The 16954-nt window shown below is 47.4% G+C and overlaps 1 protein-coding gene across 6 annotated transcripts in view; it reads right to left on the reverse strand.

Moving 5' to 3' along the window:
- The window catches only part of LOC129867932 (ankyrin repeat and KH domain-containing protein 1-like), a 44955-nt gene that overhangs the window by 7444 nt on the left and 20557 nt on the right, over positions 1 to 16954 (reverse strand). For 3 of the 6 annotated variants that reach the window (XM_055941427.1, XM_055941426.1, XM_055941422.1), the window contains exons 7-25: positions 16778 to 16872; positions 16446 to 16683; positions 15687 to 15878; positions 15117 to 15226; positions 14113 to 14200; positions 13804 to 13931; positions 13383 to 13526; positions 13164 to 13266; positions 10988 to 12991; positions 10589 to 10710; positions 10359 to 10470; positions 5543 to 5688; positions 3002 to 3144; positions 2666 to 2879; positions 2358 to 2533; positions 2084 to 2246; positions 1569 to 1664; positions 995 to 1111; positions 240 to 408 (exon numbers count right to left, since the gene is read on the reverse strand). In XM_055941427.1, coding sequence (XP_055797402.1) covers positions 240 to 408; positions 995 to 1111; positions 1569 to 1664; positions 2084 to 2246; positions 2358 to 2533; positions 2666 to 2879; positions 3002 to 3144; positions 5543 to 5688; positions 10359 to 10470; positions 10589 to 10710; positions 10988 to 12991; positions 13164 to 13266; positions 13383 to 13526; positions 13804 to 13931; positions 14113 to 14200; positions 15117 to 15226; positions 15687 to 15878; positions 16446 to 16683; positions 16778 to 16872 — 4560 coding nt within the window. Of the gene's footprint in view, positions 1 to 239; positions 409 to 994; positions 1112 to 1568; positions 1665 to 2083; positions 2247 to 2357; positions 2534 to 2665; positions 2880 to 3001; positions 3145 to 5542; positions 5689 to 10358; positions 10471 to 10588; positions 10714 to 10987; positions 12992 to 13163; positions 13267 to 13382; positions 13527 to 13803; positions 13932 to 14112; positions 14201 to 15116; positions 15227 to 15686; positions 15879 to 16445; positions 16684 to 16777; positions 16873 to 16954 lie in introns of all 6 variants that reach the window. The other 3 variants (XM_055941423.1, XM_055941424.1, XM_055941421.1) reach the window with 1 other exon arrangement.

A 16954-nucleotide genomic window follows, 5' to 3' on the forward strand; every position in this document is an offset into this window, starting at 1 on the left:
GCCGCCGCGCTAGGCTACATAAGAGGCTGTTCAGGTGCCGCCGCGCTAGGCTACATAAGAGGCTGTTCAGGTGCCGCCGCGCTAGGCTACATAAGAGGCTGTTCAGGTGCCGCCGCGCTAGGCTACATAAGAGGCTGTTCAGGTGCCGCCGCGCTAGGCTACATAAGAGGCTGTTCAGGTGCCGCCGCGCTAGGCTACATAAGAGGCTGTTCAGGTACAGCTAGTAAAAAGGTGGTTACCTTCAGAGGAGTCTTGGTCCTCCAACTCCTCTTTTACTTTGGCCTCCTCTTCCTCCTCCTCTTCCTCCCCCTCCAGCTTCCTCTTCTGCTCTTCCTTCTTCTTCTTGCGTTTCTCCTTACGCTTCTCACGCTTAGCGGCCAGGGCTTGCTTCTTACTCTCCTCCCTGGACTGTACACACCAAGAAAACAAAATGGATGATTACAACCCAGAGCATGCATCCCAAATGGCACCATATTCCCTATATAGTGCACTACTTCTGACCAGAGTCCTATAGGGACCATATTCCCTATATAGTGCACTACTTCTGACCAGAGTCCTATGGGGACCATATTCCCTATATAGTGCACTACTTTAGATCAGAGCCCGATAGGCACCATATTCCCTATATAGTGCACTACTTCTGACCAGAGTTCTATAGACACCATATTCCCTATATAGTGCACTACTTCTGACCAGAGTCCTATAGGGACCATATTCCCTATGTAGTGCACTACTTTAGATCAGAGCCCTATAGGCACCATATTCCCTATATAGTGCACTACTTCTGACCAGAGTCCTATAGGGACCATATTCCCTATATAGTGCACTACTTTAGATCAGAGCCCTATAGGCACCATATTCCCTATATAGTGCACTACCTTTTTGACTAGAACCCTACAGGAACAGGGTTCCATTTGGGATGATCACAACATCTACAGAGAGCTGTAAATCCATGAGGTGCAGACGGTTGTGTTGGATGGAAAAGTAAATTTACCTTCTCCAAGTCCAGCTCCTTCAGCAGAATGCTTGCGTTCTTGTTGGCCTCTGCTGCCTGCTGGTCTTTGGCTTTGACAATGGTCTCCATGCACTGGTGACATTTCTTCAGCAGGTCCTAGGACGAGTACGAGACAAACTTTACGGTTGGAAGCGCACTTCCTTTCAGAAAAATAAAAAGTTTACCCTTTGTCATTTTCTAAAATGTACCCACCCCCCTTTTCTCCCCAATTTCGTCATATCTAATTGGTAGTTACAGTCTTGTCCCATCGCTGCAACTCCCGTACGAACTCAGGAGGCGCGAAGGTCGAGAGTCCACCGAAACACAACCCCGCCAAGCCACACTGCTTCTTGACACAATGCCCGCTTAACCCGGAAGCCAGCCGCACCAACGTGTCGGCGGAAACACCGTACACCAGCCTCATGTGTCTCCCGGTCGCGACGCAACCTAGTATCGAACCAGGATCTGTAGTAACACAGCTAGCACTGCAGTGCCTTAGACCGCTGCGCCACTCGGGAGACCCCCTTTGTCATTTTCAATGAATGGGTTGTTGGTCTTGTCCGTTGTAGCTTACCTTGTCGGTGATGGTGGCAATGTATCTCATGCACTCGATGTCCGAGGGGAACTGGTTGACCTCCTTGACCAGGTACTGAACCACCTTCACATGGCCCTGTGAGACAGAGTTCAGAGGTCAGGCTCCTGGGATTATTATACATACACTTTCATTTACACAACACCGGGGTCATTAGCTAAGAACAGGAAATGAACGGGGAGCATAGGTCATATGAGATATTCAACTGTGTATCAGTATCAGAACCAATTTACTTATAGGAGAAAGTGACACTAGTGTTTTATCACAGTTTAGTTTCATACCACAGGAGGTTGGTGGCACCTGGAATTGGGGAGGATGAGCTTGTTGTAATGGTTGGAGCGGATTAAGTGGAACGGTATCAAATACAACAAACACGTTTGATACCATTCCATTCGCTCCGTTCCAGGCTTTATTTTGAGCCGTCCTCCCCTCAGCAGCCTCCACTATTTCATGTGTGTGTGTGTGTGTGTGTGTGTGTGTGTGTGTGTGTGTACCACCTTGCGGAAGGCAGCCATGAGTGGTGTGATCTTGCGGTTGTCTGCTGCGTCGACATCGGCCCCAGCCTGCACCAGCAGCTGCACCACGTCAAAATGGCCGCCGTTGGCCGCCAGCCACAGGGGAGTGTTTCCCTTCTTATTGCGCACGTCAATGTGAGCACCTCTGTGAGAAGGACAACAGGCTGAGTAGAGGAAGAGAGACTAGAGAGGAATGATATTCTGACTGAAAGGATCTTCTCACTGTCATACTGTACATAAAAGATTAAGATATTACCGGTTGATTAGGAGCTCACAGAACTTGTAGTGGCCCTTGTCTGCAGCGATGGTGAGCGCGGTGTCTCGGGAGGAGGGGACAGGTGGGGCGTTGACGTCAGCGCTCTTATCCAGCAGCACCCGCCCCACCTCAGCATAGCCACCCGAAGCCGCCTCCATGAGGGGGGTCAGCCCAGTCTGAGAGAGAACGTATAAAATGGGTCAGTGAGACAGCACCACACAGACAAGAACATAATTTCTAATGTCTTTGACACACGCCCAGACAACATGACGACATGTCAGGCTCCAGCCTGTTGCAGTTGCTACCACCTTGGCGCGGTGCTCCACGTTGGCCTTGCGGTCCAGCAGCAGACTGACCACCTCCGCCCGTCCCTGGAAGCAGGCCAGGGTCAGAGCCGTGTTGCGGTTAGTCTCGATCTGAGCGTTGATGTCTGAGCCCATGTCCAGCAGCAGCTTGACCGCAGGGACGTGACCGTTCATGGCAGCCAGCATCAGAGGAGAGATACCCAGCTTACTCCCAGTCCTGAGGGGAACAGACAGGGCGAGGGGAACAGACAGGGCGCGGGGATGATTATACAAACTGTTAATATTGGGACAGAGGCACAGCCTGCACAAACTGTGGCAAGGAGGGCTGGTTGTGGATACCTGGAGTTGATTTCAGCTCCAGCGTTGAGGAGGATCTTGATGATGTTGACGAAGCCCCCTGAGGCGGCCAGGCTGAGCGGAGTGTAGTCTGAAACGTTACGGTGCTCCTTGTTGGCCCCGCGCAGCAGCAACAGCTCCACCACCTGGAGTGAATGGACCACAGGTTAGTCAATCCACAGGACACTTCTATCGTTTATCTAAATGTATGTAGTGTTAAGCTGGTTCAGACAGTGAGTTTGTGTCTGTCAGGTTGTCGTTCTGCCTCCTGTTTCACTAAGGGGTTATTTTGTTGTTTTTATTAGGATCGCCATTAGCCGTTTCTATGCAGCAGCAGCTACTCTAAGAGCCGAGCCCGCTGCGTACTCGCCCTCAACGCACTGTAGACTACAATACGTTGAGTTTCCCTGGGCGGAAACAGCTGTGACGCAAGCATGTTTGTGTTTATGAGTCTGTTATTCAAGAAGGTGAAACGATGTGTAGGTTCACTGCTTTTCATAAATCATGTCTGGCTGTTTTTCCAGGCTACGGCCTAAAATATGTATGTGTTTGTATTTGATTAGGGATCCCCATTAGTTCCGGCCAAGGCAGCAGCTACTCTTCCTGAGGTTTATTAACGATCCCCATTAGTTCCGGCAAAGGTAACAGCTCCTCTTCCTGGGGTGCAAACACATTAAGACACTTAAATAACACAAAACAGAAGATCTGGGCAGAATACTTTCACAAATGTGATCAGTTATACAGTTCATTTGAAAATATGAAGATCTTGTAAAAGGCCGAAATTTGGTAATTTAAAAAACAAAAAACTAGCATGACTTAAAAAAAAAAATGAAACATTGTTATTTTAGAGACACACAGTTACAATAGCCAATGATTTTCATTAGGTGGGACGTATACCGTGGGTCGCTAAATAATGATTATGATCACACATCAATTTGCGGGCCAAACACAAGTTAGCAGTGTAGCCTTTAATCATCTAGACACGGTGTCAAAATATCTTCACTCCAAGAATAAAATCTCCAGGTTTCTGTCAAAAGACGGACCCGAATGAAATAAGTTTGGGAAAAACAAATCCCTTGTGAATTATCCTCTGATCGTTTTGTTTATAAGCCCATGGTCCTTAATGATAGAAAGGAAAATATAGTTGGGTGTTGCGCAATAGCCTATCCTACACAATTGCACAGTAGACCGTTTTCTGTTTCTGTCTGTCGGCTTGGACAAAGTCATTAATCCTTGGTGCTTTCTCTGTTGAATCTTACTAGAACCTGCTGTAAATCATGTAGACAATAGCAGATGATAAACATTGAAATTTAGGCATATTGTACCCAATGTGGAACATAACCGTCTTCATCGGCGTACCATGTCATAGACACAGCAAGACTGTTGTCCTGCTGATAACACATCAGGTCCCGACGGGGGAGGGGGGGGGGCTCTTATCGTATTCATATGATTGATTAAAATGAAGCTTTCAGAACATTCACACGTTATTTTATTTTACCAGGTAGGCCAGTTGAGAACGAGTTCATTCACACCTACCCTACTGGCCAATCAGCACACAGTCATCTCCACACTTCCCTACCAGTGCCGGGTTAGTCACATTTAACATCTCCTTTTCATATCTAAAAAAAAAAAAAACACATCTGATAGCCTATTGGTGGCAATGACCCAACCAATCGATTGAGGGGATTGGCCAGAACAAGCCGCTGTGTAGAAACTCTAATAATATATTCTTTTAAACTCAATGTGCTGAAATTGAATTAATCTCCACAGCATCTTGCTAAAGCCAATCCATATCCAACATATGCTGTTTGAGTCTACTTTAAGGAACTATCCTACGCCAACCTTTATTATATTGATAATTAGATTCTAGAGCAAATTGAAAGAAAATGTATTATTACCAAGTGGAAATAACTTCTCTTTCAGTTTCCTTGTTTCTTCTATAGGCTATTGAAAATGAGCACGTTAATGTATCAGTTGGTTTACATTAATAGTAATCCGCCCCCAAAAAACAGTTTTATTCTGTCTACAAGGAAGGTAACGAATGGAGCACATGCATCCAATGACTTGTTCAATCACATGCAGCTCAGATAATGTTTAGTAGACAAAGAGATGTGTGAAATAATATGACGTTTACTAAAATCCAGAACAAGGGGAGAAAGACGCTGCTAGAAATATAAAAACTAAAATAAACAGCGATGCACATGGTGGTTCCTGGGGCTCCATCTACTTACAATGTCTGATATTGTAGCTAAATCTAATTTACAAATTATATTGATTAAATTCTGGACATTAGACTTATGTCTTTAGGCCTACATGGTATTTTGGGACGATGTAGCCTTAAATGTAGCATAGTATGTTCGATGCAATAAATTAGAGCCGTTTCCCTGCGAATGAGTTTGAAATTGCAGGAATGCTAGTGTTGGGACTTCTGAAGTGTAGCTGCGGTGAGAGTGCTGTGGGAAAGTGGCTACGCTAATATGTCTCGCTTTTTACGGCACTGCTTCGTCCTGTTGTTCACACGAAATATGACATGCAGAGCAGCACCTCTTGTCTTCCTCCAGAGCAGGCCAGGGAGAGAGGAGTGTCTTTGGTTCTCTCAGACTGGGCTTCGATGTCCCCTCCTTTATCCAGCAGGATCTCCACCACGCCAACATGACCCGCTGTGGCAGCCAGGATCAGAGGAGTGAAACCTTGGGAGAGACGGTTAGAGACATTTAGATTACTCTCCAACATATTAAGGATGGGCATGAATACTCGACCGCTGGAACCGACAAAGGTCAATCTTTAACCAGAGATATATTTTATTTTTATTTTTGAAATACTGTAAAACTATTTGGTGGAATGCTTTCTGGTGGCAAGTAAAATTGTCCAAATTATATATTTTGTCGTCTTTAAAAATGAATTTGCTTTGACTAGTGTTCCATTTGTACATGGTTTCTTTTGTTGTGCCACGCAAATGCACAACAAAAGAAACCAAGTCGAGCATCAAAGTTCTTCCAGATTCCATTTCCCCTCCATGTCTCATTGACCCAATTGCGTTCCGACCGCTTCCTACGCGCCAGGTGCTGAGCGCGCGCACAAGTTCCCGTTTAGTCTGACAGAAATAAATACCTATAAAAACATATCTAACGGATGGGATACACAAGCTACATTTCTTGCCAAAAGATGACAGTTTAATCCTGAAGTAGGAAAATATGTGTTCCAACAAAGAGCTGCAGTTTTGGAATAATTGCAGCCCGTCTATTTTCCACTTTGCTACTGTGCCATTTAGAATTGGTTCGCATGACATTTTCTACATGCAATTATTCTTCAGAAGAACTGTATAAAAAAAGCAACAAACCAATAAAGCCCCTTAAAATGAAATGTTGCTAAAAGTAATTAAGAAAGAAGTGGAGGGCGCTCAACCAATATGAGTCGAGGTTCAACCCCCCCCAAAAATGTTCCTTCTTTTTTTCTTTAAATCAACAGAGCCTTATTTTGTATATATTTATTAAAAAATAAAAATATTAAAAGCTTCTTAAAAGTAATTTGGTCATTTAAAAATCTGAAAACTAAGCATCAATATAAATAAAAGATCTGTCAAATCACAAAGTAGGATTTGAATTAATTTCCCTCGGTCATTAGGTGATGTTTTATGTCACACTCCCGTCTAACGAGTCCTTGTTAGCATCAGAAGGAAACAGAAGTCGCGTATGTGTTCCTGAGAGTCGTAGTTTTCCGTAACGGGGGTCATAATAATTTGTATCTAAACCGTGCAAACACTAGAGCCAAAGTCATGTGAAGAAAATCTAAATCAACATGCCACAAAGGCGCTAGAAACCACACGATAGACGACAACCACCACAGTGCTTGTCATTTAGGAACTGAACGTCAGATTCTTGGGTGGGGATTTGTTTCGCAGATATTTTATTAATGTTTAGTTAAATAGCCCTGGCCTAGACTATAACCCCCTTAAATAGACAGGTTCCACACTGAAAATAGGCAAAAACCTTTGTTTAATAGAGACAAAAAAAAAACGATGTATTTTTCAGCAGAATTATTTACCAAACAGATGTTGTGGCCGTATTTCATCACAATGCACTGTGGGGAACTGTTTATCCAAAGAACAGTCATAAATCTAAATAGAACGGATGTATATCGAAAAACACAGATTGTGTTTGAGCCCCCGTTTCAAATAATCACTGACAACTGTTTCAGATGTGAGATAGGGATTACGTCGCAGCGCCACCTTTTTCATTTGGAAAAATATATTTTATTCTGTTATATTAAATGTTTTACTTTAAAATACATGTCTTGACTGTGATAAGGACTCAGGGAAAAATATGAGCGTCTTGTCTGCTAAATTAACAACGCAAGGCTATGCCATTGCAGAGCCAAAAGGCCTCTATGCAAGTGCCAATGCTGAGGTTACTGCCTTCTTGAAGATTGTGTACAACGATATAATATAACTAGATGATATTACGGTTTCAAAACAATAATCTTAAATTGCATTTGCTTTTCTATTGACTAAAAATATATACAGTACCAGTCAAATTGGACACACCTACTCATTCCAGGGTTTTTCTTTATTTTTACTGTTTTGTATAATAATAGTGAAGATACCAAACTATGAAATAACACATAGAATCATGTAGTAACCAAAAATGGGATAAATCAAAATATATTTTAAATTGTTCAAATTGCCACCCTTTGCCTTTAAGATAGCTTTGCACAGTCTTGGCATTCTCTCAACCAGCTTCATGAGGTATTTGGTAAAAGACCAAGTCCATATTACATTAACTGTTCAGAGGAGACTGCGTGAAAGAAAGCCTTTATTGTCAAATTGCTGCAAAGAAACTACTACTAAAGGGGACACCAATAAGAAGAAGAGACTTGCTTGGGCCTAGAAACATGAACAATGGTCATTAGACCAGTGGAAATCTGTCCTTTGGTCTGGAGTCCAAATTAGAGATTTTTAGGTCCAACTGCCATGTCTTTGTGAGACGCGGTGTGGGTGAACGGATGATCTCTGCATGTGTATTTCCCAATGTAAATCACGGAGGTGGTGGTGTTATGGTGTGGGGGTGCTTTGCTGGTGACACGGTCTCATTTATTTAGAATTCAAGGTACACTTAACCAGCATGGCTACCACAACATTCTGCAGTGATACGCCATCCGATCTTGTTTGAGCGTAGTGGGACTATCATTTATTTTTCAACAGGACAATGACCCAACACACCTCCAGGCTGTGTAAGGCCTATTTTACCAAGAATTAGAGTGATTGAGTGCTGCATCAGATGACCTGGTCTCCACAATCACCCCGACCTCAACCCAATTGAGTGAGCAGCCAACAAGTGCTCAGCATATGAGGAAACTCCTTCAAGACCGTTGGAAAAGCAGGCCAAGAGTGTGCAAAGCTGTCAAGGCAAAGGGTGGCTATTTGAAGAATATCAAATATAAAATTTATTTGTTTAACATTTTTTGGGTTACTACATGATTCCACGTGTTACTTCATAGTTCTGATATCTTCACTATTATTCTACAATGTAGAAAATAGTAAAAATAAAAACCCTAGAATGAGTAGGTGTTCTAAAACTTTTGACTGGTAGTGAGTGAAAACAAATATCTATACATACACACTTCAGAAAGTATTCAGACCCCTTGACTTTATCCAAATTTTGTTATGTTAAAGCCTAATTCTAAAATGGATAAAATAAATGTTTTTCATCAATCTACACACAATATCCCATAATGACAAAGAATATACAGGTTTAGGAAGTTAAGCAAATTTATAAAAAATAAAAAACGTAAGTATTCATACCCTTTGCTATGAGACTCGAAATTGAGCTCAGGTGCATCCTGTTTCAATTGATCATCCTTGACATGTTTCTACAACTTGGAGTCCACCTGTGCTAAATTCAATTGATTGAGTGGGAAAGGCACACACCTGTCTATATAAGGTCCCACAGTTGACAGTGCATGTAAGAGCAAAAACCAAGCCATGAGATCGAAGGAGTTGTCCGTAGAGCTTCGAGACAGGACTGTGTTGAGGCACAGATCTGGGGAAGGGTACCAAAACATTTCTGACGCATTGAAGGTCCCCAAGAAGGGGCCTCCATCATTCGTAAATGGAAGAAGTTTGGAACCACCAGGACTCTTCCTAGAGCTGGCCACCCAGCCAAACTGCACAATCGGGGGAGAAGGGCCTTGGTCAGAGAGGTGACCAAGAACCCGATGGTCACTCTGACAGAGCTCCAGAGTTCCTCTGTGGAGATGGAAGAACCTTCCAGAAGGACAATCATCTCTGCAGCACTCCACCAATCAGGCCTTTATGGTAGAGTGGCCAAACGGAAGCCACTCCTCAGTAAAAGGAACATGATAGACCACTTGAAGTTTGCCAAAAGGTACCCAAAGGACTCTCAGACCACGAGAAACAAGATTCTCTGGTCTGATGAAACCAGATTGAACTCCTTGGCCTGAATGCCAAGTGTCACGTCTGGAGAAAACCTGGCACCATCTCTACAGTGAAGCATGGTGGTGGCAGCATCATGCTGTGGGGATGTTTTACAGCGGCAGGGACTGGGAGACTAGTCAGAATCGGGAAAGATTAACAAAGCAAAGTACTGAGAGATCCTTGATGAAATCCTGCTCCAGAGCGCTCAGGACATCAGACTGGGGCGAAGGTTCACCTTCCAACAGGACAACAACCCTAAGCACACAGCCAAGACAACGCAGGAGTGGCTTCGGGACAAGTCTCTGAATGACCTTGAGTGGCCCAGCCAGAGCCTGGACTTGAACCCGATCTAACATCCCTGGAGAGACCTGAAAATAGCTGTGCAGCGACGCTCTCCATCCAACCTGACAGAGCTTGAGAGGATCTTCAGAGAAGAATGGGAGAAACTCCTCAAATACAGGTGTGCCACGCTTGTAGCGTCATACCCAAGAAGACTCTAGGCTGTAATCGCTGCCAAAGATGCTTCAACTATGTACTGAGTAAAGGGTGTGAATATTTATGTAAATGTTATACCCGTTTTTGCTTTGTCATTATGGATGTGTTCTCTGTAAGGGTTAGGATAAATAGGAAATTTGTCACACACTGTTGGCATAGGGCTATAGATCAATGTGCACATATGTATTTTGTGTTCTAATAATATTTTTCATTCAAGTACTAGAAAATAAATCCTGCGAGTACTTAGTCAAAAAACGGTCAAATGCCCATCTGTTAATAAAACTAGTCATCCAATTGGTCCGTTTCCAACAATACAGATGGACTCCCACTTCTAAACACAAATGATCAAGTTCCCTGATAATTGACCTCAACATGTTTGTTTTTTTTGTTGCTACAAAACATAGATAAAGACAAAGTATGGGAGTTGTGTACCTTTCTTATCCCGATGCTCGATGTTAGACCCGCGGGCGACAAGCACCGACACCAGTTCCTCGTGACCGCCCGCACAGGCCAGCGTCAGAGCGGTGTCGTGATTACTCTCCGTCTGACAAGAGATACAGTCAGGTGTTATTTTCCTGACCAGAAACAACCCGTCTGACTATTATTAGCTAAACTAGCGTGTTATTATTCCTGTGCATTGTTAGACGTGTGGTGTGACGTACGTGTGCGTCAATGTCTACGGAGGGGTAGAGGGGGAGCATGGAGTGTGGGGACACTGAATGGATGGGCGTCTGTGTTGTGGGCGAGGCCGTCGTGCTCAACATGGGGACTCTGCTGCTCACCGCTGCTGTCACAGGGGCGAGAGGGAAGGAGAGTTGTTAGTTCACCTTCAAAATACAACATATAACTACATCCCATTTGAATTTAAGATGGATGAAAACCATTTGAAAAAGTATGTTGAAAATGTACTGAAACCAAGTTCAGTGCAAAGGAAAAGGATGAGGGATCAAGCATTCATTAATGGTTAGAAGTTTTATTTTCTGATTTAACCAGGTTAGTCGAGTTAAAAATAAAAATGTCAAAAGAGAGGACCACATAGGACCGTGTTTATGAACACACACCTGCCATGATGTCGTCCAAAGTATCTGTGAGGGTCTGTGCTGGGGTGGCCACCATGAGTCCTTCAGGGGCCTGGGTGAGAAGGCCCGGTCCCAGGTCTGTCAACTGCTGCCACAACATCTGCTGCTGGTTCACCATTACCCTCTCCAGATCGGGGCTGGAGCTGACGGGGTAGTCTGCCGTACTGAAGTCTGTGGACTGCTGGGTGACCAGGAGATGGGAGGGTAAGAAGCGGGCCTGTAGGAGGGGAGGAGCGGGTCCCTGCAGGTCCTGGGTGTGAGGAGGAGCGGGACCCTGCAGGTCCTGGGTGTGAGGGGCGGGACCCTGCAGGTCCTGGGTGTGAGGAGGGGCGGGACCCTGCAGGTCCTGGGTGTGAGGAGAAGCGGGACCCTGCAGGTCCTGGGTGTGAGGAGGAGCGGGACCCTGCAGGTCCTGGGTGTGAGGAGGAGCGGGACCCTGCAGGTCCTGGGTGTGAGGAGGAGCGGGACCCTGCAGGTCCTGGGTGTGAGGAGGAGCGGGACCCTGCAGGTCCTGGGTGTGAGGAGGAGCGGGACCCTGCAGGTCCTGGGTGTGAGGAGGAGCGGGACCCTGCAGGTCCTGGGTGTGAGGAGGAGCGGGACCCTGCAGGTCCTGGGTGTGAGGAGGAGCGGAACCCTGCAGGTCCTGGGTGTGAGGAGGAGCGGAACCCTGCAGGTCCTGGGTGTGAGGAGGAGCGGGACCCTGCAGGTCCTGGTTGTGAGGAAGAGCGGGACCCTGCAGGTCCTGGGTGTGAGGAAGAGCGGGACCCTGCAGGTCCTGGGTGTGAGGAAGAGCGGGACCCTGCAGGTCCTGGGTGTGAGGAGGAGCGGGACCCTGCAGGTCCTGGGTGTGAGGAGGAGCGGGACCCTGCAGGTCCTGGGTGTGAGGAGGAGCGGGACCCTGCAGGTCCTGGGTGTGAGGAGGAGCGGGACCCTGCAGGTCCTGGGTGTGAGGAGGAGCGGGACCCTGCAGGTCCTGGGTGTGAGGAGGAGCGGGTCCCTGCAGGTCCTGGGTGTGAGGAGGAGCGGGACCCTGCAGGTCCTGGGTGTGAGGAGGAGCGGGACCCTGCAGGTCCTGGGTGTGAGGAGGAGCGGGACCCTGCAGGTCCTGGGTGTGAGGAGGAGCGGGGCCCTGCAGGTCCTGGGTGTGAGGAGCGGGACCCTGCAAGTTCTGGGTGTGAAGAGGTGCGGGACCCTGCAGGTCCTGGGTGTGAGGAGGAGCGGGACCCTGCAGGTTCTGGGTGTGAGGAGGAGCGGGACCCTGCAGGTTCTGGGTGTGAGGAGGAGCGGGACCCTGCAGGTTCTGGGTGTGAGGAGGAGCGGGACCCTGCAGGTTCTGGGTGTGAGGAGGTGCGGGACTCTGCAGGTTCTGGGTGTGAGGAGGTGCGGGTGGCGGGGGTTCCTGGGCATGTCTATACAGGATGGTGTCCACCTGAGGTAGCTTGGCATAGTCCTCCTCATCATCATCCTGTTCCTCGGCGGCGGGGTGGGGCTGTCCATCATGGTGGTGGATTCCCTCCCCGTCCCCCTCGGTGTCGAAGCCCGGCTCTGCAGCCTGCATGGGCAGGGGGGTGCCGGGCTGCTCCACCCCTGCCGCCTGGCCAAGCTGCCCCGGGTCGTCCTTCAGGCCTTTGGCCTCCATGTACTCTTTGGTGAACTGCTGCTGTGTCTTGAGCTGCAGCTGGCGCTCCACCTTCTGCAGCTCCTTGAGGATCTTCTTCTTCTTCTGGACCTGCTCCTCGCGGCTCTTCTTCAGCTCCTCGATCTTGTCTTTGGTGAGAGGTTCTCCCTGGATGAGCTCCAAGGACTGCAGCTGGGCCTTCTCTATAGCGGAGATCCTCTGGCCAAGCTCGTTCAGCTTGCCCTCAGTCTCTTCCACGATGCACTCTAGGGGCTGGTACGGGTGGAAGGGAGGCAGCAGGTCCGCGTCTGGACCGCCTGCAGCGACGGGGCTGCCCTGTAGGGGGCTCAGCCTCTGCTTGGAACCGCCTGACAACCACACAGGACAACACAACCAGTTAGCTACGAGGTTGTACCATACAATATCGCAGTAATCATTAAATGGAACGCTTTGACTCCTTGTGCAGTCAAATGGTGTCTCGTGGTCTTCTTGGCAAAGTTAGACATGTATTTACTGTTAACACACGTTGTATGATCTGACCTTTTGTGATGACGGGTGGAGGCGTTGTGATGTTGGAGGGGACTCTGTCTGGCTCTTGAGGAGGCACCACCATGGCCAGGGCTTGGAATGGAACTCGTGGAGCCTGTTTAGGTTAGGTAGGATATTAGAAAAGTATATTTAGTATCAATACTTGGAATCAACATATAAAAATTGTAACTGGTATCAACAATAAACAAACATGTTTGTAGAAGTCCCTACCGGAGAGGTGTCATGTGAGGGGGGTGTGAGCTGAGACAAGTCTGGCACGGGGACCGACAGGACGTTGTTGGGGTAGTCGAGGAGATAGGACACCACGATGGTGTGACCGCCCTTAGCAGCTTCGATCAGCATGGTGGAGCCATCCTAGGTGAGAGATTGACACAAAACACACGTCATCATTAGTATCAGGATCTTGGGAGAAGTTACAATTTGATCAAGAATTAAAAGAGGAACAAAGACATGGAAACAGTTCTGTCTGTACAGCAGTTACAGAAAGGTTTGAGTTTACAGGGGTTACAGAAAGGTTTGTTTACACAGGAGTCCATTATAATGCTTGCAGTGTGGCATTCTTAATATCAGATTTCCTCCCTGGTCACTCCTGAGAGCGTTGTGCCCAGGAGCTTGGGACAAGTGATCTCACCTTCAGTCTGTGTGTAGGATCAGCCCCATGGGACAGCAGCAGCTCCACCACGGCCAGGTGGCCCCCGGCGCAGGCCAGAGACACTACTGTGTGATCATTGTTGGCCGTCGCCCTGTTCACATTAGCTCCTGGTGGAGGGAGAGAGACCAAGAACAGGGTCAATCTGAGGCCACATGAAAACAACAGCAACCCTATAACGTTTACATACTCTACTGTATCAATGAGGCTTTATCTGATGAGCAATGCGGCTCAAGCTACAACGTGTCAGATGTCTGGTGTGTGGTGTCGCTACACAGTGAAGGAGCAGACCTTTGCTGATTAGGAATTGTACAGTACAGAGGTGGCCCGCTCTAACAGCTTTCATTAGAGGGGTCCTGCCCCCCTCCGATTCATGCTCCTGTAAGACAAACAGAGACAGGAGCGTGTAAAGTGTACAAGTAGAAACAGAGAGCCTATTCAAGCAGTGACGTATCCAGCATCTACACAACACAGAGACAGCGTCACAAATGGCAACCTATTCCCTATACAGTGCAATAATTTTGACCGGAGTCCTATGGGACCCTATTCCCTATATAGTGCACTACTTTAGATTAAAGACCTATGGGACCCTATTCCCTATATTTTATTTTTTTATTTATCCGTTATTTTACCAGGTAAGTTGACTGAGAACACATTCTCATTTGCAGCAACGACCTGGGGAATAGTTACAGGGGAGAGGGGGATGAGTGAGCCAATTGTAAACTGGGGATTATTAGGTGACCGTGATGGTTGAGGGCCAGATTGGGAATTTAGCCAGGACACCGGGGTTAACACCCCTACTCTTACGATAAGTGCCATGGGATCTTTAATGACCTCAGAGAGTCAGGACACCCGTTTAACGTCCCATCCGAAAGACGGCACCCTACACAGGGCAGTGTCCCCAATCACTGCCCTGGGGCATTGGGATCTTTGTTTAGACCAGAGGAAAGAGTGCCTCCTACTGGCCCTCCAACACCACTTCCAGCAGCATCTGGTCTCCCATCCAGGGACTGACCAGGACCAACCCTGCTTAGCTTCAGAAGCAAGCCAGCAGTGGTATGCAGGGTGGTATGGTATAGTGCACTACTTTAGATCAGAGCCCTATAGGGACCCTATATAGTGCACTACTTTAGATCAGAGCCTTATGGGCGCCAGTCAAAAGTAGTGCACTAGAAAACAAAATAGGGTACCATTCGAGTAGCACACACACACTTACGCAAATGTGTGAACAACTCAAATACAAAAAAGGCTGTGCATGGACATGAACTGTGTTTCTCCAGAGGGTGAGGTCTCACCAGGTCAGCCCCCGTCTGCAGCAGCACGTCCGCCACGTCTGTGTGTCCGTTCTCACAGGCGTAAGTCAGCGCCGTGTCTCCCGTCGCCGTTGTGGCGTGGACATTGGCTCCTGGGGACAAGAGCACAGGTGTCGAATTACACACAGATATAACAACCACAAACTTAAAATAAATGTGGGTTTTGGGAATAACCGAGTCAATTTCAATAATTTATGAAATGATGATCAAATGCTCAAACCCAATTATATTTTTAATTCAAAACAAATTGTCACGTGTGCCGAAAACAACAGGTGTGGACCTTAGTGAAATGCTTACTTTACGAGCCTCTAACCAACAATGCAGTAAAACAAAAAAAAAATACAGATAATAAGAAATAAAAAAGTAACAAGTAATTAAAGAGCAGAAGTAATAACAATAGCGAGACTATATACAGGGGGGGTACCGATACGGAGTCAATGTGCGGGGGGGACGGGACCGGGGACCGGTTAGTTGAGGTCATCTCAGATGTTGGTGGAGTTTGTTTTGAGACAGCCAAACAGAGGCTGTTCAGAGGGGAGAGGTTCTGCTCACCGGCAGCCAGCAGGTACTTGACCAGCTCCAGGTGTCCCTCCTGTGCAGCCTCCATGAGAGGTGTGGAGCAGCCCAGCTCGATGTCGGCCCCGGCCTTGATGAGGAAGTCAGCCACCTCCAGGAAGCCCCCGCAGCAGGCCAGTGTCAGGGCAGTCTCCTGGGTCTCCTCTGTCTGAGCGTTGATATTGGCACCTGCAGACCACACAGACAACAGAGGGATGATTCAAGATGGTTCAGCTGGGAACACACTTTAAAAACAGCACTAACCTACTCCCTCCACTGGATATTGACCACAGAAAAAGTATTTCAATTAGTTCTGGAAAAGCCATCTTGTCCCTTCGGCATCAACCCAATTAGATCATGAGCTCAAAACTCTAAATATTATCATGTCACTTCATTCCTTCCAGTAACCAGAAGGTTGCTGGATCGAATCCCCGAGCTGACAAGGTAAAAATCTGTCATCCTGCCCCTGAGCAAGGCAGTTAACCCACTGTTCCCCGGACTCCGAAGACATCAGATTGTGACTATGGCCACCACCCCGCACCTCTCTGATTCAGAGGGGTTGGGTTAAATGCGGAAGACACATTTCAGTTGGACAACTGACTCAATCCTCCTTCGCCTTTCATTACATTTTTTTTTTTCATTTTTTAAAAGACGACTTTTGTATTTACACAAAGCTGGAGGTTCAGTATAGTAGGGAAAACCTATCTACTGGGAACACTAGTTTCCTTCAAACCAGAGAGCAAGAGAAGGCCATACCTTGTGCCAAAAGCAGCGCCACCATCTCCTCGTGGCCCTCTCGTGCAGCTTCCATGAGGGGCGTGTATCCCTCATCGTTGACTTCCTCCAGGTTGGCGCCCCTCTCCATCAGTAGGGCAGCAAGCTCTACATGGCCCCCACAGGCCGCCAGCGTCAGCGGAGACTCGAAAGAGTCAGCGGGCATGTTGACCTGCGCCTCGCTGTCCAACAGCAGCCGCGCCACCTCCACATGCCCATCCTGAAGAGGAGCAAAGGAACAGGAGACCACATCAGTCATACTGCACCTTCAATTTAATAGTGCGGGTCTGTGCGCGTCTCTGTGCGCGTCTCACCATACAAGCCTCCATGAGTGCTGTGTGCATCTCGTCGGTCTTGTGCTCCTGGTCAGCCCCAGCCTCTAACAGGAAGCGCACCATGTCCAGGTGCCCTGTGTGTGGTGACAAGAGGGGAAAATGCTCTGGGTGCTTAATCCCTACAATTACATTTCCTGTTTCACAAACTGTTTGTCA

This window comes from Salvelinus fontinalis, chromosome 13 (genome assembly GCF_029448725.1).
Source record: "Salvelinus fontinalis isolate EN_2023a chromosome 13, ASM2944872v1, whole genome shotgun sequence".
In the NCBI taxonomy this organism is placed as follows: domain Eukaryota; kingdom Metazoa; phylum Chordata; class Actinopteri; order Salmoniformes; family Salmonidae; genus Salvelinus; species Salvelinus fontinalis.